Source organism: Aphanomyces invadans (genome assembly GCF_000520115.1).
Source record: "Aphanomyces invadans strain NJM9701 unplaced genomic scaffold supercont1.13, whole genome shotgun sequence".
Taxonomy (NCBI): Eukaryota; Oomycota; class Saprolegniomycetes; order Saprolegniales; family Verrucalvaceae; genus Aphanomyces; species Aphanomyces invadans.
This window is the reverse complement of record NW_008580158.1, coordinates 220,641-243,790: the sequence shown is the minus strand read 5'-3', so window position 1 is coordinate 243,790 and position 23,150 is coordinate 220,641. Positions and strand designations below refer to the sequence as shown.

The 23,150-nt window shown below is 55.0% G+C and overlaps 3 protein-coding genes across 3 annotated transcripts; all 3 read left to right on the top strand.

Moving 5' to 3' along the window:
- The first annotated feature begins 1,965 nt into the window (after positions 1 to 1,965).
- H310_07054 (hypothetical protein) lies at positions 1,966 to 6,920 on the top strand. Its single transcript, XM_008872330.1, has 7 exons — positions 1,966 to 2,567; positions 2,624 to 2,797; positions 2,856 to 3,166; positions 3,215 to 4,485; positions 4,535 to 5,080; positions 5,123 to 6,024; positions 6,077 to 6,920. The coding sequence occupies exons 1-7, from the start codon at positions 2,000 to 2,002 to the stop codon at positions 6,838 to 6,840; spliced, it is 4,536 nt and encodes a 1,511-aa protein (XP_008870552.1). The 5' UTR covers positions 1,966 to 1,999; the 3' UTR covers positions 6,841 to 6,920.
- Positions 6,921 to 7,390: 470 nt separating this feature from the next.
- Positions 7,391 to 18,470, top strand: H310_07053 (hypothetical protein). Its single transcript, XM_008872329.1, has 9 exons — positions 7,391 to 7,662; positions 7,714 to 7,795; positions 7,849 to 7,929; positions 7,976 to 8,043; positions 8,102 to 8,231; positions 8,281 to 8,420; positions 8,472 to 8,641; positions 8,695 to 8,825; positions 8,880 to 18,470. The coding sequence occupies exons 1-9, from the start codon at positions 7,433 to 7,435 to the stop codon at positions 18,366 to 18,368; spliced, it is 10,521 nt and encodes a 3,506-aa protein (XP_008870551.1). The 5' UTR covers positions 7,391 to 7,432; the 3' UTR covers positions 18,369 to 18,470.
- An 84-nt stretch (positions 18,471 to 18,554) lies between these two features.
- Positions 18,555 to 23,089, top strand: H310_07052 (hypothetical protein). The gene is made up of 13 exons (XM_008872328.1): positions 18,555 to 18,766; positions 18,821 to 18,896; positions 18,944 to 19,087; positions 19,129 to 19,365; positions 19,420 to 19,737; positions 19,786 to 19,962; positions 20,015 to 20,550; positions 20,604 to 21,222; positions 21,275 to 21,520; positions 21,569 to 21,726; positions 21,774 to 22,373; positions 22,416 to 22,484; positions 22,538 to 23,089. Exons 1-13 carry the CDS (start codon positions 18,564 to 18,566, stop codon positions 22,992 to 22,994), a joined length of 3,840 nt encoding a protein of 1,279 aa, XP_008870550.1. The 5' UTR covers positions 18,555 to 18,563; the 3' UTR covers positions 22,995 to 23,089.
- Positions 23,090 to 23,150: the final 61 nt, after the last annotated feature.

Below are 23,150 nucleotides of genomic sequence, written 5' to 3'. Positions count from 1 at the left end.
TCGTTATTCCTTCCTTCGTCACAGTATTTCGAGCTTGGCTCAATTTTTGCGCAACTCGCTCGGACAGCTCCTGGTGTCGTTTCTCGAAGCGGGCGTACCAACCGCGGCCAACAGTACGAGGCACACCACCATGGTAAGAGACGATCTCACTGGCTCTGAGCATGATCTCGTAACGTTCAACTGGCCATCCTGACCGCTGCATAGCCGCGATCCATGTCACGAGATCATGTTCAAGGCCTGCTGAAATCGACGGCTTCACCCCCCGCTTTCCAATTGAAATAATACCAGTTTTGGCCATCATCTTCTTGTACTTGTAAATGGTAGTGCGCTTGAGTGGTGAGCTCCTTGCTACTTCATCCGGGGTTTCACCGGCGGCGAGGTGGCCAAAGGCCGCCTCGATATCTGCCTTCGTAGGTGGCATTGAGACAATAACATGTTTTTCGCGCATAACTTTCGCAATTGACTCCCGGGCAAGCTTGTGGTGTATTGAGCACTCGGAGGCAAATGCAAGACTGACTGGGGTAGCCAGCTGGCTAATCCAGTCTAACTAAAACTCAATCAATATAAACCCCCTTCGGCAAACGTCCAATCAGATCCTTGGGTTAGTCAGTTCCCATAGTATCTTCATACAGAATATGGCCTTTCTGCCTAAGACCTCTTCATGTTCTCACCGACACACAAAGCCGCCCGGAGCCGCCGACCGCAGTCGGGCCCGGCCGCCAAGGTGGCACCGACCGGGCGTAACGAGTGGCATCTAGGATCACGGGTAATCCATCTTGGCGGACGCAACACGTGGTGACCACGACGTTTCGACAGCAAATGCTCAAACTGCGCCTAATGCTGCGCGCTCGCGGCCTTGGCGTCATCAATATCGGCACGATGTTACAGCTTTCAAGGCCAGGAGAGCAAAAATGTGCATGGTGAGTACCGTCATGACGTCGATGGAACGTCAAGGCAGAGCAGCCGATCCCCGTGTTGTGCGACTACAAAACGTTCGAAATTTGTGTTCACGTTGCGCATTGTCGCCACGCGGGGGTGCTGCCCCGCCATGAGATCTGAAGGTATTTGTTGGGATGCTGTCTCCAACAAGGCACCAAAGCGCACAAAAAGCAGAAAACGCGAAAACCCCAAAACTTGAAAAACTGAACCAGCAGAAAAGACAGAAACTTCTCCAGATATCATACTAGTATTCAAGAAAAACAGCCTCTGCATGTCTTGTTTTCACAACAAGGTATGCACTGGTATGGCATGGTTGGCAGAGAGCGCGCGATGGAAGGTGGTGGGAGGTGTTGAAATTTCTTCGTGCTCCGACAAGCTGCTCGTTCAAGCTTGTACACTGTAGGATCTTGGGACTTTTTTTTGCGTTGGTGTTGGACAAAACAGGCATCATTTATCACCCAATGACGGGACAAAATTATGGCGAGGTACCCAGCGAAGGCCTGGCCACGTCGCGGCACCAAAGGGTTTTCCTTCGTATCATCCATGTGACGTGCCAGGTCGATGCCCGCTTGACCGATACACGCGCCGAGCGACAAGGTGCTGTGACTATCGATGGAACCTGTGTTCGTCCAATGACAGTGCCACGTTGATGGAACATGTAGTCGAGTAACATGGTGCGTCCGAGGTCTCGTCAAAGTCGGTGTTTTGCGAGACAGCCATAGTACCAAGGTGCGGATGCAATTCCGCCTCCGTTTCCGAGCATTCATGGAACTGTACTCGGCAGGACCACTACGTGAAGCCATCGTGCGGCATCAAATCCATGCAGACATGCTTGATGACGTCGTGTAAGAAACGTCGGTGCGATTGGCGTGCACTACACGCCATCCAGGCACACGCAACACGTGAAAGTGCTGCTGCACCTGGGGCGCATGTTGCGAGAAGCGTCGGCACGTGCCACCACCAAATTGTGCAATGGTCGTTTCGACGAAACCGTCACACCAGCGAAACCGCCCACATCTCCTTCCAGTCGTCGCCGTGTCTGTTCGCAGAAAGATCCGTCATGAGCAGCTCGAACGGGGTTGTGACGCCACTTCCGGACGTCCTCGTCGAAGCTACAGACTTGCCACCACCACCACCACCAGCATCGCAACAAGCCGGTGATGAGGTGCCGTCGGACGCTCGACCTCGTGACCCCATGGCACCGCTACCACCACCTCCGCCACCTTCGCTACCGGACTTGATATCCAAGACCATCGCGCCCGTGCCAGGGAAGGTCCTATCCACTCTGGAGATTGAACAAGACGAACTGCGGTCCAAGATCCGAGCGCATGTTGGACAGTCGCTACGGGCCATGCGAGAGCAGAAACGTCGCGAAAGCCGCCGGTTCTGCGGTTTGTCGCGCGCCGACGTCTTTGAGTGGATGCGCGCGGTGCTGGGCTGCGCAGATGCCGACGCGTCCGACTCGGCCGACGACAGCGACTCGAAGATCTTCACAACTAAGAAGTTCCTTGGTGGCGTCGAAGAGTTTTCGTGCCTCACCGACCGCGAATTGTCGCAGCTCGCGCGGCTCGCTGAAATGCGAACGTACACACGCGACGAAGTCATTGTGTTGGACGAAGTGAAAGCTGGTATGTCCTCGCTCGTTGGCATCGCATGCAGCCTCTAACTCTCTTAACGTTGTCAGATGGTCTGTACATCCTCATGTCTGGCAAGGCCACGCGCGCGTACGTTGTGGGCGGTGCCGTCTTGGACGATATATCGTTGCCCATGGAGCCGATCGAGTACCAAGAAGCCTTTGGCATGAACATTCCAGCGATCACGAAAGGCGACGAGCACGTGGAGTCGACTGTGACAGCTGGTGCGCAGGCTCGCCGACCGAGAATTTCCGTGACTCGTGTGATGGTTGTACCGTGTAGTGTCCGAGCGCGTCGAGTGCCTCTGGCTGCCGCACCTGGTCGTGCGGATGCTCAATATTCAGCCGCGCATGGACTACGAGTTTGTCTTGATTTTGAAAAATCATGATGGCATCACGGACGCCGACTACAAGCAACAGGAAGTCGTGCTGTCCAACATCCTCCAAGCCGGCCTCCACGTCACCGTCCTCGCCAACACACGCAACACGGTCGGAAAGATCATTCTCCTTCTCAACGCACCGCTTTGGCTCCTCGCGCGCGAAGACAAGCTCATGAAAATGGAGCGGATCGTCGAGTACCATTCGGAAGAAGATGTACGTTGAACATGTCCGTCATAGTGGCATGTCTGACACACCCGTCAGGCCAAGTCGCTGGGCGACGAGTACGGGGCCAATGCCGAGACGATGACGGCGGCGGATCGCATTGCCGCGTTTGCATCGATCCTGACTCGCCCCGCGACGGATCGCCCACCCGGCGTCGGCCTCCGCGGCATCGAGAACAACCAAGACCCTGTCATCCACGACGTATTTCCCCTGCACGATCCAAATGTGACGGACTTCATCACGTCATCTTGGTTCAAGGAAGCGCTGTCGGCATCGACCCGCCGATTGTTCCTTCTTCGGACCAAGGACCATTTTGGTCTGCACATTGCGTTTTACACGGCGTTCGTTCGGCTGTACTGTGCGTCGCTCAGCACACCTTGTCTGATCGGCGTCGTGCTGTGGGTCGTGTGGCGCCAAGCAGACTACCACACGTACATGCAAGCGCTTGGAATCTACGGGCTCTTTGTTGCGTTTGTTTGGGCGCCGTCCGTGCTGAAGCGGTGGAAACGATACCAATGCTCGCTCCTCGTTGAGTGGGACCTGCTCCAGGCCAAGGAGGTCGAGTACCCGAACCAAGAGTTCAAGGACTACGTCGTCGAAACGATCAACGTGGCCAACGAAGGTGACCCCCCCGACTTTGTCGACGTCAAAATGTACGACCGGCGCCGCCGGTACCCCAAGTATGTCTTGTTTGGTGCGTTTTCCGTTGTGTGCTGCGTCCTCCTCTTTGTGTTTGTCATGCTGTACTGCCAATGGTACATCATTGCCGTGATGACCCCCATGTGCGATGACCCGCGGTGCCCGGCGTTCTTGGACTCGGCGACTTGCGTCAACCAGTGCGAGCTCTTGCTCCAGCAAGGCAAAAAATACAACTTCCTCCGCGACATTCGCGCGTCCGTGCGGGGGTGCCACGGCTACTGCGACACGACCACGTTTGATCCGTCCTATTATAGCTGCGACACGCCCCTCATTGGGTGCTTTACAACGGAGCGCGGGGTTGTTGGCACGGCTCGATGGACGTACGTCCTGATCCAGGGCATCGTGCTCGGGCTAACCCTCGACATTGTGTTCCTCGCGATCTTTGAGTTGATTGCGTCGGTTTTCAACAAGTGGGAAAACTACCCCACGCTCCAGGAAAACAATCGTCGGTTCGTCGAAAAGATCTTTGTCTTCAACTGGGTCGGGTACTTTTACTGGTTCTTCCTTCTCGCGTTCTTGTACACGCCGTACGGCGACCAAGTCCAGGGATTCATCCGCGAGCACATCGACACGAACGCGTGGCTCACGGGCAACGGCCGGTTCAAGTTTAGGTACGTTGTCTTGTGTGGACCCGCACGGGCGTGACCGACTCGATTGTAGTCGGTATTGGGTCCCGGGCTTGGTCGGGATGGATTCTGCGTTCGTGACGCCGCTGATTGTGACGCAGGCGCTCAACTTGATCATCAATACGTTTGTCCCGTACTTGCTACGCCGCGCGGTCGTTTCTGCCCGGGACACGTATCTCGTGAGCAAGGATCAGCTAAGCCTCAAGCTCAAGAACGGACTCAAGATGCATTTTCAAACGACGGTGCATCTCACGCAAAGCGCGGCCGATTTGGCCCAAAACACAACGCACAGCGCGGCGGCGGTCGTTCGGCGCAGCAAGCTCGCGTTGCTGCGCCAATCGCTGCCGAACGCCGACGACAGTGCAGCCGTCGTGGCAGCTGCGACCACTGACGACGACTTGACCGAGATGGAGAAAGACGAGCTTGCTCAGTACTTGTCGGAAAAGAAACCAATACGTGCCGCGGACGTCGAAGCCACGATCGACGCGCTGTTTGCCAACCTGTCGAGCCACCACAGCCGCATGAATCAAATCTGCTTGAATGTAAGGCGGGACGACTTGGACTCGTACCAAGTCACAAGGTGCGTCCGTCAAACCGACCCACATTGACCTGCCCGTGATAGCTACGACTGGATCGACCGCATCACGCAAGACATTGAACACAACAAGAAGCACGAATGCATTTGGGAAGATCCATTGCACAATGCATCGGCGAGCGGCAAGGACCGCCCCGCGTTTCGCCTTCGATTGATCAAAGAATGGAGGTGCCGCAACTACGTGTACAACGCGGACCGGATCATGGAAGAGTCGAGCATGCCAGTGTACTCGCCGCAGGGCGACTTGCTGCACATGGCGATTCAGTTTAGCTATGTCACGATGTTCAGCGTGATCTGGCCGTTCTGTGCGCTGTGCGCGTACTGCAACAACACGATTGCGTCCCGCTTCGACGCGATCAAGATGGTGATCGACTGCAAGCGGTCGGTGCCGCGTCGGTTGATTGGGATCGGGCCATGGCTCGGCGCGTTTATGTTTGAGACCCTCGTCGCCACGATGGTGGTGCCGGCCATTTTCGTCTACGTAACGGGTCAAATGGATTCGTTCAGTCCGTCGTGCCCGATCTCGGTGGAAGACTACGGCCCAGTGACCCAATGTTTTCCGCTCCTTTGGCGGCTCCTCGCATTCTGTGTGCTGGAGAATGTCGGGATCGCCATTAGCTTCTTTGTGTACCTGCGCAAGAGCGACATCTCGACGGAAACGTCGATCAAGATCCAGGAGCACTCGCGACGCGCCAAGTACAACGTTCGGAAGAGTGTTCGCACCATCGGCGAGCACATTCTCGTGCGCGTACAGCTGTCGCAACACCACCCACACTCAGCGACGGGCACGACCGAGCTAGTCGAGAGCGCAACACACAGTGGAGAGTGGCGCCAAGGCACGGTCGCGTGGGTCAAGAATGGCCGCATCAAGGTCAATTTTTACGCCAACGGCATGTTTGGTCACGATTCGCACTCGATGGAGCACGAAGGTACAATCAAATCGTGAAGGGATGGTGGGAGCTGACCAATTTGTGTGCCTAGTGTGGCTCCAACACGAACAGTACGCGCTCAAGAGCCCGATCCCAGTCCGCGTGTTTGAAATAGGCATGCCGGTGCTGCTCGCGTCGTCCAAGCAGGGCCGTTGGCTCGAAGGCCACATTGTCGGCATGGACACAGTCAATCGATTCGGCAACGAGATGGTCCACCGGCCGGACGAGATGCATTTATCCATTGTGGAAGGGCGCAATTTGCGGTCCAACATGATGCGAAACGTGCTGGACCCGTACTGCGTCATCACATGTGGCGCGTTCAAGCACATGACAAGCATCAAGCGGCACACGTTGAACCCGCTGTGGAACGAGCAGCTTGTGTTTGGCATGACGGAGAAAGACCTGGCCGCGTCCGATGGCAAGGTGCTGCTGACCGTGTACAACCACGATACGTTGTCGCTTGGGGAATGCATTGGCGAGGCCGAGATCGACCTGAAGCTGCACATGGACGGTAAGAAGGAGAAATTGTGGGTGCCGCTCGTGCTCAAGAAGTCCATGCTCAACTTGGAGCTGCTCGGAAACGCCGTGCACAAACTCGCGCTCGGGGATAACCTCCCCGACCCGCAAATCCTCCTCGAGCTGCAATGGATCGACACACGGTTCCCTGCCCAAGTCCACGTTGCCATCAAAGACGACGGCCATGGAGCGCCGCCCCGCGTGCTCAACCGCAAACACTGCGAAAAGCGCCTGTGTTATGGCATTCACTCGAGCGAGATCAAGCACGGCCGCATCTATGACACGAACGACGTATCGTAGTTTTGGTGTTGGATTGTGAACGCTCGATGCAGTAGTTTCAATATACGTAAGTTGTTTCGTGGCTCTTATCATGTACCTGTTCTGCTTGGGATCGTTAAGCTCTGGTCGGGGGCTTCAAGTCCCCCATGTAACACGCATCCCTTTGAGCGCAGCACGGCAACATCCCATGATGCCACATCCAACAATGCCGGGGGAATCACATCGACAAGGCATCAACCGCGCCCTTTCGCCCCACAGTCGCACGCCACGATGGACATTCCCCCAGAAATGTCTGCATGCACACTCGACCAATCTCGCCAAGACCTGGGACACCCTGTAGATCTAGCGTCGTGGCCCAACTCGGCCGTGTTTACTTTGTCATGTACCGCAACTTGTGCGTCCAAGTGGCAGCTTCCGCATCTTGTCGCCAGCAACGCTGCAAGGGAATTACAGGACGGATCGCTGCGTCGAATTCAACGCGACGACCAGTCGGACCGATTGTGGTGAAACCGTAGCGGTTTCGTACACGCCGTTACAAGCTGCCTTTTCAACCCCACGAACTAGTTGCAGAATTTGGTGGCGCGGGCGGGAGAAAGTGCTTGGCGTTGCACGCATGGACAAGAAGAAGACTGGCGTGGGCTCGGTGCTGACGGACGACTGGGAATCCGACTTGGCGGCCATCATTGAGAAAACCAACCAAAACCTCAACTTGCTGCGTAAGATTGGCGAAAAGCGCGATGAGCCGAAGGTGCTAACGCCGTCCGGGCTGCTGTCGCGGACGCGATCGAGTCCGCTCATCGTGGCGCCAAGTTCCAATGCCACAGACCACCGAATTACGTCAGAGTACGCTGTCGCCAGGGACAGGTGTAGATGACTTCACTTTGTTTTATGTAGCGCAACGGCGTCCATCAACAAGTGGAAGAAAGTCCTGGACGAATCCACATCGATGAAGCGGCACATCGCCACGAAAATACTTGTACACCCCATATACTGTGGCCACAATCTCATGCTCGTGTGAATCGTGGGCAGGACTCGAACAAGGCCAAGGCGGACGGTGTGCGAGGAGCGTGGGACCTGCCTTTCACGAACCAAGATGATCCACGAGGGGAGGTAAGCCGTCCAACAGTCCTTGAGGAATCTCAACAAGTCGCTATAGACGACGAAGCCAGGTGCAACATCCAAATCCTTTCAACCTCACGTGTCGATGGATGAGGTCAAGAAAAGGTCAGGTCGCCCCAAAACGAGCCAGCCACGTCGTGCCAACCAACTTTGTCCATTGTAGCCTTGAAGTAGACATAGCAGGACGCGCAAAGGCCATTGAAACCCTCGTCGCCGACTTGCGCTTGGATTTCAAAGCGCTGGCCGGCGAGTGTAACCTGTCGTCGAAAAAGGCCGACGAGCTTGTTCAAAAGGTATAACATTACACTGGCGTTTGCATCGTCACCTCGATGTTTGATCTAGTTCGAGGTCAAGTGTCAACGATTCGAATCGTTCGAGGTCGACGCGACAAAGGTGCTGGAGGCATGGCCACGCCTTGAAACGCAGACCATCGCGTTGCTCAAGTGGAAAGGCATGGTCGAATACGATATGCAGGCAGCAACGTACAGACAATGCAACGTCTGCAGCCTGTGAATGGACACAAATTGCCGTAGGAACAAGCTCGACGTGGTGCTATCCGCGCAGGAAAAATGCACGCGGCTCGACCGGCAAATGTCGGATTTGGAACACAAGCTGCAGCGGTTGCCGACATTAGAGGGACTCGTCGACACATTGACGAAGCGAGTGCAAGAGCTGGAACGGCAAGCGTCCCGCGCGGCGGCAGGTATGTTGGGCGGTGTTGATTCGACTCGGATACACATGGGACCCGGATCGTAGACGGCCATGGCATCGCGCATGCGGTGGAAGTAGCAGTGAACAAATCGATGGCGTCGTTGGACGGCAGCCTCTCGAAACGGATGGACGCTGTCACCGAGATGCACGAGGCCAAGACAACTAGTTTCATGAAGGTAAGACCTGTTCACGTCGGCGTTCAAGGCGACGGACGCAAACCACGTGCGTAGACGTTGCAGAGCCAGCGTGAAAACTACGAAAAGGCGATTCAGTTTGCCATCGATGCAGGGCTGGGCGACGTCCACATGGAAATGGATCAAGTGCAGAAACGAATCGACACGCGGCTGCACGACATCCAAACGTCGATCGACGCACGTGTCGCGGTCCTGCACAAACGCGTTGGAGCGATGGAAGTTGCCGTCACGGACACCGAGAGAAGCGCGGACTCGAACGACCAGCTTCGAAAACTCTCTGCACGTGTGGACTCGTGTGTGTCAAAGCAGCAAGTGAGCACGGTGGTGGCCGACCATCTCGCCGACTACGTCGAGTCCCATCGTCGCATGGAAGCTGCTCTCGTGAAAGCGCAGCAAGACCACGACCGCAAGTGGAAAGGTCTCAGCGAGGGGCTTGCAAGTACGCAAGAAGAATTATCTCACGTCCACGAGAATGTTGCAAGCGTGCAGTCGGCGATGCAAAAGACAGCCAAGGTTGAAAACCAAGTTCTTCGCGCCAAGTTGCTCCAGTGCGTGGCCGAATTGGACGAGCTTCGACAGGTGAAGCACGACTTGGACACTGATTTGGATCGGCGCAACAGGGACCACGACGCGGCCATTGCGAAACTCGCTGCCCAAGTTGCCGCGTCGGATAAGAAGCGAGAGGATGATGTCCAGACCTTGACAACTGCACTGATGGAGAAGTCCGTGCAAGTGGCGTCGACAGCAGGAAAGCTCACAGCGCTGCAAGAATGCTGGAATCGCGACGTGGATCAGTTGCATGCGACGCGTGCGATGATGCACAAAGCCCGACGTGACAGTGCAGAGATGCGCGCAGCGCTGCAGCAGTGCCAAAGCGACTTGTCCCGGCAAAACCTGGAAAAGAAGCACAGCGTCGACACGATTCGGCGACTTACTGCTCAGTGGGTAAAGGCCAAAGAGGACGTCGCTCAGTCCAAAGCGTCGTTGCAACAAGAGATGAAGCAGCACTCGGACCGCGTGAGTATGTTGGAGAGTACGATCGCAAAGCTCCAATCCACGCACGCCACGACCTTGACCGATGTCAAGCGGTCCGCTGTCGCGACAGGCCATGTCGAGAGGCTCACGAGTGACTTGGCATCGGCGCAACTTGATTTGCAGGCCGTGCAACAGGAGCTGGAGCGCGTGACTTTGTCCAAGGCGACGTTGGAGGCCCAGCTTCACACGGCCATATCCCAATTGAAAGCCGACGATCCACATCGACAAAGCGCTGCGCAAGCTCGCCACGCCGCACTGGACAATGCAAATGCAAAGTTGCATGACCTCATGAAACGAGAAACGGACGTGGTGGCCGCCGTCCAGGCGCTTTGCAACACGTTGGCCACCACGAGTGCTTCAACAGTCGCGCCGCCCACACTTGTCGGTACACTGCACGCAATGCACGTGACCATCCAGGACTGGCAAACAAGACAAACCGGAAACGCTGACTCCATCTCTGCGCTCCAACGGCAAGTGCATGCGACGCAAGATGAGCTGAGTGCACAGCAAGTGGCGTGGGAGATCAAACTCAAGGCGCATGTCGCCAAATTGGACTGTGTCTTGACCGAGAAAACCCATGTCGAGGAGGATTTGGCCGCCCACAAAGCAAAGCTCAACGAGGAACTTGCTCGCAAGCGACAGATCGAAGACGACGCGGCAATCGCCGCTCAAGGCATTGCCACCAAAGAGCGAGAATTGCGTGGACAAGTGGAAGAACTGGAAGCCTACGTGGCAGAACTTGTGAGTCAGAAGTCAAGTTTGGAATTGTCGCTGGCGTCGCTGGAGGCGGCCCACGAAAATTCGGCACGGGATGCCCAAATTGCAACAAACAGTTTAGCCACGACCGTCGCATCGCTACAAGACAGACTGTCAGAAAGCCTAGCAAGTTACGAGCGAGCTAGCGACGAAATCGAAGCTCTCGAAGCCAAGCTCCAGGAGTTGCATGCCTCCAACCAGACGTTGACGGACGAGTACAACGCAGCTTGCGTCGACTTGCACGATGCGCAAGATGTTGCCAGTGCATCCAAAGCGCAAACGACCGTGCTAGAGTTGGAGCTGGCAAATGCCCAAGAGCAGTGCCGCGACCGTGAAGGCAAGCTCCTTGCGGCCCAAGCACAGGTTGAGTGTGTGACTTCCAAAATCGAAACCCTCGAGTCGACGCTGTTGCAAGTGCAGACGGAGCTCACGAATCTTCACCAGACGTCAACTAACACGGCAAATTTCGACAGAGCGCGATTGGACGAGGAAAAAATCAAAATTGACCAACTCCTCCTTGAGAAAAAGGCCGTGGAAGACAAATTGCTCGAGTGGACGGAGCGCGAAGCAGCGATGCAAGAGGAATGGGCTCAGTGGAAAGAGGAACGAGATGCCCGCGAGCTACAAGTGCACAGTCATGTGTGTGCGCTCACGGACGACTTGAAAGCCGTACAAGATGCATCGGCCATTCGGGAGTCGGAGTTTGTCGCGTTGGCAAACCACGTCAAGTCGCTCACTGGGTGCTCCAGCTCAATGGTGGACTCGCCGGGCCATACATCCTTTGCGATGCTCCAGACAAACATTGACGCCCTGCATGCTACCGCTACTGCAAAGCAGCGCGTTCTTGACCAGGTCGTGGAGTTCTTACAAACGTGTGTCGGTCGCAAGAGCACCGACCCTGTGAAATCAAACATCTTCGAAGAGCTGCCCGTGTTGCAGCCTGTACTGGAGCAAGTTGAATCACTCCACGTCGAAACGACAAATACAACGAGTCGTGTGGTCGAATTGGTTCAAGAACTGGGTCGCCGCGATGAGTTGCAAGCGCAGCTCGAGCTCGAACTTGAAGCACAACGTGCTACCATGTCGGCGTTGCAGCATGCCAAGGAAGTTTTCGAAAGCGATGCGGCAGTCTCCGCCCAAGAACTAGAAGCGACCCGGACTCAATGGAAAGAAAGTGATCGAATTCACGAAGCGAAAATCAAGGCATTGCTGGCTGACTGCGACGCTCACCAAAGCCACGAGGCCCATCTAAAGCACCAAGTGGAAACGATGGTGCAGCAGTGGCAACGTGACCTTTCGGCCATGCAAGTCCATGTAATCGACGACATCGAAGCAAAGCTTGCGCAACTCGACGCAGACACGACGACTTGCGTCGAGGCCATGATGCAGCAAGAAGCCGCACAAGAAGCAACAGCGGTAGAGATGGACAAACAACAGGAAAACTTGTGTCGCCTTCAACGCGACGTAGCGATGCTGCGAAATCAATTGAGCATGGCACCTGCGACGCTGCACCACATCAATCACATGCACGGAATCGTTGCGACGCCAGAGAAAGCACCCGCTGTTCGCGGTCATGACAGAGCCCACATCCTGATGATGCAAAGTCAACTCACTGCGGAAGCCGAAGTGACAGCACTGCAGCTGGCCTTGAACGACCAAGATTTGTCGTACGTGGCCAAGTCTCTCCAGCGGCTACCCAACTTAGCCCAAAGATTGGCCCAAGTCGCTTCAGCAGTCAATCAAATTCGGCGCCCGGAGACACGTGGGGTGATGTCTACCGTGGTGTGCACCGTGGAGTCATCGACAATCTCGAGTGAAGGTACTGGTCAAGCCGAAAATACGCTAAAAGTGGAAGGGCCTGGAGCCGCGAACTCACTCGACGAAGCTGTTGCTGAGCGTACAACGGCCTCGTTTTCTGGTCGTGTCGTCGACAGAGCGATGCCCGAGAGCAATGATGCCAAAATCTTCCGCGGGGTGTCAGGTGCTATCACTGAACACGACGCTGACTCGCCGACGACAAATCGTGAAGTGAGTGAAGCCCAGTCCTCTGACAGTGATGAGCACGTCGCGGTGGGCAGCCTAATTGTCCAAAGCGAACCACTACAGAACGTTCCCATGACCACACTGGAAGCGACGCATTGCGGCGATGAGAAGGGCGTCGAGACCGACAAAGACGAGGGTGGCGAAGACGCTGCGCCCACCGACGACTTCGACGTAGCTGATGCTTCGGTCGAGACACCCTTGCACACTGATCTTTGCACACAGCCATATGCGTCCACTGAAATGGACGAAGCTCTTGAGCATTCTGGCGAGATTTCTCAGGAACCAAGCGCCTCTATTCATGCATTGACCGCACCACTGGACTCCCCGCGAGACGCTGCACTACATTTGCACCATGACGGCACCACACTGGAAGACACTTGTGAAAAGCAATTGCATCCTTCCGAGTCAGACGGCACGGGTCTAACCGCACGGCAAATTGGCCTGGAATCAACCCAAATTGATGCCACGGAAGTCGTCGGAGATGACCGCGACGTATTCGATGAGTCAGGCATTGATGAAGGGGAAGAAGCACATCAACTTATGGACAATGACAGCAGCGCCAGGTTGAATGAGGACTATGGTCTTGCCCACGGCAACTTGTTGAATGGGGCAACGGATGGCCAGCCGCTCGGAGGTATAATGGGGCGCCGTGAAGAGCCACCGAACGTCCCGGCAGGAGTTCTTTTGACGTCCGAAGTTGCCGCCTTGCCTACAATCCTTGCAGATAGCTTTCAAGACTGCGCGAATCTTACTCGAGAATATGACGATGGCGGGGAGAGAGACTCCAACTCAGACAACTCTGACGCTGAAATTGGCGAGGAATCGGTCGACGACATGCCGCCGAGTCCGGTTCAGTCATCTGCCCAGTCGACATTGTCTTCGTCCTTGGCTCGATTGCAAGCCATGCAACCGAGCCAGGATCAAGATGAACGACTCTCAAACAGTACGGACGGCGAAGTTAGCTCTTCAAGTCATTTTGAAAACTCTGCAGCTGCCTCAAGCATCACCGAGATGTCGTCGCAATCAACGGCGCAATCGATGACGAATGAACAATCGATTCAACGTATCGCTCCATTGTCCACCAGCGTACCAGCAGTGCGTGACATGATGGATGGTCAGTTGCCGCCACGAAGCAACTCACCGCCCTCCCTATCACCTGGTCGTCCGGCGGAGCCGCATACTGACATAAATGACCATTCAGAGCAACTGGACCAGAGTTCGCATGAGCGGACACCGTCGACGCATGCTACCGTCCACCACCACACTGAAGACGGTCGCGACGACGTTGAGTCAGAAGACGACGGGACTGAACAAAACCTTGCCGAGTCGGAGGACGAATTTGCCGTCGAGCCGAGTTCTCATGACTTTGAGTCTCGCAGCCAACCGCAGCAACATTCCTCGCGCAGACAAGAGCACCATGCAAACTCCCTTGACCCGACAAGCCACGACCATGAACTGGGGGGCGGGGATGAAGCTGAACGGGTTCAATTGCCGTTGGACGAGGCAACAACAGGACGACGGAAGGCTGACTTGGTCGACTTGGACGACATCGGAAGACTCCTCAAAGAGCAGGCACTGCAAGGTGCTTCATTACAGTTCGACAACTCGTTTGACGAATCGTTCGATGACGATGCTGACCGCCACCCACCAGACACGTACGACCCGGACGATGAGTTGTCTGGGCCTACCGATGGCACTGGTGACTGCGTTGATGGGCAACTGGACAAGGACGTGGAATTGAACGATGCAGGTCGAACAAAACCATCGGCTTCATTCCATGGGGACTCGGTGAACTCAGTAGATGTGGTGGCTATTGAGTCCACGACCGACGTCACCAGACAGGAAATGAAGGCATCCTTGAATTCCAACGGGCACCTGCTCCACCCCACTGGCGATGATGTCGAGTCAGACGACGAATTTGCCGATGAATCCATGGCGTCCTTGGAAGACTCCATGGAGCAGTCAGATGAACCGTCCAGTCCATGTGGCAAGGGCTCTTCCAAGCATTTACCCCCCCTGACCTTGCAACTTGTACCACACATTGACAATTGCGATCTGGACGACGGACGCCTTGAGAGAGACAACGCAACTTCTTCGTCGGCATCCAAAGTTGCAAATGGTGTCGCAGGTCGAGTGAATGCCCGAGAAGATGACCTTGACGTGTTGAAACAGCTCATGGCTGAGCAAGATCTGCACCTCTCCAGCACTTCCTTGCACCAGGAGTCGTATGATGAGCCAGACGACGTCCCGATCGCGGTGGATGACGACGAGTTGTCTGATCTCGAAGACGAACATAACGACGCGCAGAGAAATGGCTGTGAGGAATCCTGGGTCCAACCTTCGACATCAACGCCACCTTCCGTCGACGTTGGCCCAGCCGTCCTCGACAACGCCACTGTTCAACACGCACATGAAGAGCGCGCAACAGAGTTACCGCCTTCGTTTGCTTCGGCAGAGAGCGATGGAGCGAGCGCCACGCAGTCGACTGGGGCCCTCAAATCACGTTTCTCCATCCATGTCCCCGAGGCCCCTGTCAACCATGATGACAAAGGCCATGCCAACCACGAAGGACACTTGCAAGACTCTCTTCGCGAGGTTTCATCTTCACAAAATCCCCACCCACCTAGTCATGGCATCATGTTCAACGACACTACAGCTTCGTCTGACCTAGCAACGCATGAAGGCGAATCACAGCATACCGCCATGGACGTTGACAAGGTCGGTGAGATGTCGCAGGACAAGAGTGACGTACTATCGGACACCAAGAACCGCCCATCACCACAAGTAGTGCCTGTGGTGCAAGGAAGTCCATTGAGCAGCCCAGAGAAAGGCTCCCCGAAACCACGCACTTTGGCCCCATTGACTATCTTGACGTTGCAGCCGTTCACCGTCGAAGCAGGGTTCACTTCTACCAACGCCGACGCGGACGAAGTTGAACGACACACGATGGACCGAACGCATTCTTCGGCGCAAAAGACTACACGAAACAAGGACGATGACGAATTTGATGGCAGTGGACATCACGACGAAGATGTCATGCAGGACGATGAGGAGCTGTCCGATTCGGACGGCTTTGATGGATCATCCCACGACACTCCCGCGGACGAGGCGGCACCTCACCGTCGAGAAGCCGCACAACATGGCGCCACCAACAGCGAGCCATGCATACGACAGCATGGAATCAGCAATTGCCTCGACTCGACCCACGCCGGCACGACTGAGCCACTGGGTCTGGATGACCTGAATGAAAACGACGACGTTGATACAACAGAACAATTTCTGCCACCATCAAGTGCCCTTGATGAGGGCGTCATATCGTCATCATTGCCACGAGACCATCGATTTGGCCTGACGCTTGACGAAGAACAGCCGCTCGACGAAGTGCCTGATGACGAAGATGGTGATGATGCTTTAAGCCAGGATGAAACCAACATGACTGAAGTGGCGCAGCAACTTGCGACTGCAAGTGCGACTCACCACAGCGACCTCGGCGACGACGACGACGAGAGCGCCGCAGAAGAACGATCTGAGGCCGCCATGGAGTCCTCCAAAGAGTTGTCTCCAGGCAAATCGTCCCCTCGCCTGTCACCAAAGCTCGCCCCCCTGGACAAGGTATCGTGGCGTGGTTTACCGCCAATCGAGTCGCAATTGCCGCAAGGAAATCGCTTGCTGCAGCCACACGGACAACCAACTCTACCTTTGACGCACGAGCGTCTTGGTTTTGAAACGGATGGTGTCGACAATCTCAGTGGCCCGGAAGACAACATCGAAATATCGAGACACGACTTGCGCCAACTCGATGTAGCTCTGAATGACGAGGACGATGAGGTACCTTCATGTAGAGAAGACGCCCTCGCATATCCAGCTCTCTCCAGCACCGGGCAGGAACCGGCGGATTCGCTGGAGCTTGCTGCACAAGACCGTCGTGAAGTCATACCGCATGACCGCGATCTTGAGAATTCGTTGGATTTGGAAAACAGCTTCGACGCCAGCACCGAGGAGAGCGATGTTGACCATTCCGTGGACGGCGCTTCTGAAGGTAGTCTGGAAAACAGCACATCTTCTGCTCAGCACGAACCGCCCATGCTTCGATGCCACGACGGAGTCCCCATTGAATCGTCAAGTGCGGGTGAGTTGGACATTAGCCAGGACGACAACAGCAAGAGGCAAAGTCCGACGAAAGCAGCGAATCCAACTTCGCTTGCGCAGCGACTCTTCCAAGCAAAATTGCGCTCTACGGAGTCTCACGATGAAGAGCGGTCAGGGTCAGATGCGCAAATGGCTCGCCTCAATACGACCTTGAGCATTGCAGGTCGATTAACCTTGCCCAAGTTTGACGATGCGGAGGAGCTCGATGAGTCGGCCGAAATGAGTCATGATCTCGACACAGACTGTCCAACGCCCTCGCGAATAGTTGGTGAAGAAGATGACAATGGCGTTCGCAGTGACGATGACAATCGCAGTGGTGATGATGAGGGCGTTGATGCACAGGCATTTGTTGACGGAGAGGACGCAACCGCCGACGCTGACTACGGCACTGCAGCGCCTCGAGTGTTCGGGAAGGAATCACCACTTCCGTCAGTGACGACAGACCACGCAAACGACGATGATGAAGATGGCGAAGAGGAAGTCTTCGCCCATGCACTTGAAAAGCCTTTCGTTCAATCGAGCGGTTGCATGCCATCAGACACGACCACCGACACTCTCACGACAGCAACGCCTGGCCGTTCAGGCTACGGCGAGGACGTTGACGAGGACGCAGAAGACTATGATGGACCAGCAACACCGTCTTCTGCGTTGGAAAATGTAGCCTCACGTCGACGGGGTCACTTGGCAGCAAGTCGCGGTGATGAGGACAATTCTGACGACGAAGTGGAAGCACTTTTGAGAGGTCACTTGCGCTCCTCGCCGGCTCCAAAGCCCTTGGGAGCCTCCACTGCACCCCCGTCACTCGTTCATACGACAGTCAAACTTCAGACTATTCGACACCAACATGTCGACGTTGGAGAAGACTTGGACGAATCTCACGACGACGATGAGTCCGATGCCGTCTCAGCGTTGCATTCACACCATCCACCGAGAAGAGAAAACCTAGACGCGAGTACGACGTTCGCAACCAAACGCCCGGTGTCTGCCGTCGCTCGACCGCTGTCTACCTTGACCCCTTTGCAGGGATTGCCCAAGTTGCCTCCCGTGGCATCCCTCGGCCGTCGGTATTTCGACGACGATGAAGCAACTGATGAATCATTCCACAGTAATGTCGTCATCCAAAGCAACTTTGACGATGACGATGACGAGTTTGGCGCGAACGTACACTCAGACACTGCCGACCAGTCAGTAGAGGGTCCAACGCCGCCTCGATCGCCTTCAGGAGCGCAGTCGTCACCCGCCCGACACGACGATCTCGACTCGGACATCCAAGTACCAGCACAGAAGGCCTCTCGTACATCTTCGCCCGATTCCTTCCCAACACCTCGACGGCATGACGATCTTCCTTCGACCATGCCCCTTGACCCAGTAGCACGAGGGAGAAATCGTATCCCTGGACGGGATACTGCACCTTCACCGTCGAATTCACCACGAAAACGCGGAGCTGGTACTGCGCCAAGCGATGGTGGTGACGATGACAATGCGTATTCTGACTCGTTTGAGTTTGAAGAGTCGTTGGCGTCGGATGAGGACGGCGATTGATCTCGAAATGAAGCAGTTCTTGGCGTCCCCCATTCCCTGTCTTGTTCAATGACTTGTAGCATGTCGCCATTAACGCATGTTATTGGGAAACCGTGATCGCACGACTCGGATCGTTTCGTGGGTGGTTTCGATGGGTTTCGTGAGGCGGCAGCTTTGTTTAGCTGGGATGGATATAATTAGGCGCGGCAGCCGTTGATGCACCCCACAGCTCAAAACCCCCGGTGGAGGAATCGTTGGTCGAGCATGTCGTCGGTGTATCCACGAAAGGATAAAGTCGCGAAAGGAAATGACGCAACCCGCCTCGTGTTTGTGAACCATGACGAAAAGAACCGAGAGCTTCAGTCCAAGTACAAGTACACCAACAACTGGGTGTCCACGTCCAAGTACACGATCGTGAGGTGCGTGCGACCTGGAAGCGGGGTTTGAGTTTGTCGTGACATGGCATTTGGTAGCTTTGTGCCGAAGACACTCTTCGAGTTCTTTCGCGTGATCGCGAACATGTACTTTTTGTTCATTTCGATCATCCAAGTAAAGCATCCGACGAGCCTTCATGAACTTGACGACTCTGGGAATAGTTGGCGTCCGATTGGTCTCCGACCAACAAGTACACGACGGCAGGGCCGTTGCTGATTGTGCTGGTTGTGTCGATGATCAAACAAGCGATCGAAGACAAGAAGCGCCACGACGCAGACGCGATTCAGAACTGCCGCATTTGCCACGTATGCGCCGAGCTTTCGTCGTCATTTCATGCTTGGGGTAGGTTATGACGGCCAACGGGGCGATCCAGGAGAAGCAGTGGCAAGATGTCCAAGTGGGCGACATCTTGTTCTTGAAAGACAAGGATGAGTTGCCGGCAGACGTGTTGATCTTGGCGACGTCCGAGGAGGAAGGACGGTGCTTTGTCGAGACGTGCAACTTGGACGGCGAAACCAACTTGAAGCGCCGGACGGCATGCGAACCCATTGCCAAGCTCATTGGGTTTCGAGCTCTCAATGATGTACGGCCACGATTGTCTTTTACGAGTCGATGACATGTTTGGTGCATGGTGTAGCCTGTCATTGACGAAGCCAAGCACAAGGCATCGTGCATGGCATTTCGCGGGTCCATCGAATACGAACAGCCCAACAATCGGCTCTACAACTTTACGGGAGTCGTCAAAGCAGACGCGTTGGCCGACGCAGCGCCCATTGGACCGACCAACGTTATCTTGCGCGGATGCAGCATCCGCAGTTGCTCGTACATCTTTGGAATTGTTTTGTTCGCCGGAAAGGAGTCCAAGCTCATGCAAAACGCCCGAGCGACCCCGTCCAAGCAAAGCAACGTGTACAAGAAAGTGAACCGGTGCATCATCTTGATCTTCGTCACGCAGGTGCGATCTGACATCAACGTGACGAGATAACAGACTTTGTCGAATTAGGCCGCCTTGTGTGTCATCAGTGCCCTCTCATTTAACTCGTGGGTGAAGCGCAACTTGCTTCTCCACGACTGGTATATCCCGTTCATCAAGACCGACTCGACCGCGTTCTTCACGTTTTTGATCCTGTACAACAACTTGGTCCCGATCTCGCTGTACGTGTCGCTAGACATGGTCAAGGTAGTGCCATCCCGTCCATCGCTACCGCAGTCCAACGATGCATTTCTGGTAGGTCGCCCAAGCCAAGAACATCTCGAGCGACGAAGAAATGTGTCACGAAGGGTTTTACGCCATCGCGCGCACGTCCGACTTGAACGAGGACTTGGGGCAAATCGAGTACATCTTTAGCGACAAGACGGGCACACTGACGCAAAACATCATGGAGTTTCGCAAGTGCTCGATTGGCGGCGTCGTGTATGGTTACGGGTCGACCGAAATTGCCCAAGCAGTCGCGGCACTGAACGCGAAGCGAAATTCTCTCGTCGAAAATGTCGTGCCGCAGCCGCCGTCGTCGTCGAATGACGGTCCTGCCAAGGATATTCGAGATGCCCAAATATTCTTGGACAAGTCGATTCACTTTGACGATCCTCGCCTCGTGAAGGAAATTTCGACCAACGGGCCGAATGCAAAGCGAATCAATGAATTTCTGACCCTCTTGGCCGTGTGCCACACGGTGATCCCGGAGAAAAATGCTTCCACAGGCTTGGTCAACTACCGTGCATCGTCTCCGGACGAAGAAGCCCTCGTCAAGGCAGCTCGGTGCTTGGGGTGAGTGGGTTTTCTTAGAGAAGCAACGGATGGCTGATGCGGGCTGCATGCAGGTACAAGTTGGTGACTCCAGCCCCGTTAGTGGAGGTAGAAGTGACTCACAAAGCCAAGCCGTCGACGATGCAAACGTTCACCATCCTCAACGTGAACGAGTTCAATTCAACCCGCAAACGCATGTCGACGGTCGTGCAATTCTCCGATTCCCGCATCGTTTTGTACTGCAAAGGCGCGGACAATGTGATCCTGCCTCGGTGTAAACCTGACAGCGCGACCGCACAACTCGAGGAACACCTCAAGTCGTTTGCGTCGGAAGGCCTTCGCACACTCGTGTTGGCAAAGCGGGAACTCACCGACGACGAATACGAGACCTGGAACAAGCTCTACCAGAAGGCAGCAACGTCGTTGACGAATCGAGACGCGTTGTTGGATGCCGCCGCCGAAGCACTTGAGGTGGGCATGGACATTGTCGGCGCAACAGCAATCGAAGACAAGCTGCAAGTTGGAGTCCCCAACACCATCTTCAGTTTGGCACAAGCTGGAATCAAAATCTGGGTTCTGACGGGTGACAAGGAAGAAACCGCCGTCAACATTGGACATGCGTGTCGCCTTTTAAATGATGGGATGCAGATTCTTTTCATCAACCGCGAAGGATTGCCCGAACTGACTGAACAGGTTCGTGAGTCGTCCAGTTGTGATTCAGCTCTCAGGCGTGTTTCGTGCGAAGCTGGAGTACTTGTACAATATGGAAAGCATCCAAACGCACTACAGAAACAAGACGGTGGCCGACAACATTGCGATTGTTTGTGACGGCAAAGCACTGGTCCACTTTTTCCCGTCGAAGGCGTTATCGGCGGACGAAAAGGTCGTGGCGAAGGAACTTCGTCGAAAACTCTTGGCCGTCGCGAGCGTTTGTAAGGCTTTGATTGCTTGCCGAGTGTCTCCTGCCCAAAAAGCCGACATCGTCAACATGGTTTGTTATCCCTTTATCTTGAGGGCTCGTCACGATGGGTTTCTGCAGGTCCGTTACCATTCGCAAAACAACCCCATTACGCTTGCTATCGGCGACGGAGCGAACGACGTCAACATGATCCAGTCGGCGCATGTCGGGATTGGCATATGTGGCCAAGAAGGGGTACAAGCCGTCAACGCCAGCGACTATGCGATCGCTCAGTTCCGGTACTGTGCTTCAAGTAGTGCCACGACGAAAGTAATTGCTGTGCTAGCTTTCTTCAGCGGCTGCTTCTGGTCCACGGCCGATCCAACTACAAGCGCATCGCCAAGGTCATCTTGTACTCGTTCTACAAGAACATGTCGCTTGTGATCGTGCTGTTCTTGTACAACTTTTACAACGGCCAGAGCGGAACGTCGCTGTTTGAGAGTTTTGTCATGGCCGGGTGGAACTTCTTCCTGGCACTGCCGATCATTGCAATAGGGGTGTTTGACGAAGACGTGAGCCCGGAACAAGCAATGGCGTTCCCACCGCTGTACATGACCGGCCAGCGCAACGAAGACTTGAACGTCAAGTATTTTTCGTGGTGGATCTTCAATGCATTCTACCATGCGTTTATCAGCTTCTTCCTTCCCGTGTACATCATCCGCGGGTTCTCGACGGAAGCTTTTCACGTACAAGGGACGACCATTTACTCGGGCTTGCTCATGACGATGAACCTCAAAGTCATTTACGAAACGCTGTCGTGGACCGTATTCAGCTACGGCTTCATGGTGTTTTCGTTCTTGCTGTTTTTCTTCTTCCTGGCCGTTTACCCAGCCGTGCCAGGCCTTGGCAACGACATGTTTGGAGTCCCGGCTTCTATGCTGTCCACGTAAGTTGTCGATTGCTTGTTTTGTGTAAATCACTTGAGTAGGGCACTGTACTGGCTTGTGTTTTGCTTGATCCCGGTGGCATGCATGCTGATCGACATCACCATCAAATAGTACGTCCCGTTGAATTCTTGCGAAGGGTTTGCTAACAACCAAATTTATCCAGTTGGATGAAGAACTACCGCCCCACTGAAGCTGACATCTTGCGCGAGCGCGGATTACTCCAGAAGAATCAACTCAAGATTGTCGACATGACGATCAATGGAATAGTGAACCAATCTCATCCGCGTTCGGCGGAAGAGCAGCGGCAAGACGAGAAGGCCGGTGTGAAGAACTTGGACATGAGTGGGTACACTGGTTTTGCGTTCTCGGCGCCTGACGACAAGGTGATCAACGACAATGACACGAAAGCCGCCGTTCGTGAAATCGCAACAATGCGCGTCGACCATTTCAATTTGACGGGGGAAACGGACGCCGAGTCCGAGCGCCGTCAAGCGACTGGATCTTTTCATACGGACAAGCGGGGCAGCAGTCATGCAGGATTGAATTCGTTCCTCAACCACCTACCTCTGACGGAGCACATGGAAGAAGGCGGCGTCGACCAACCGACGGGCTCCGAGTAGGTGTTCCAGGAAGACAGTGCGCGTGGCGTGCGCCAAGTAGATATTTGAATATGACCAACCTCCGTGCGATCTCGCGCCTTTTTCGTAGTGCTGACAAATCTCGTGTCAATCCGACGATGTGGCCGGAATTATTCAATTCTGTGACACTTTCCATTC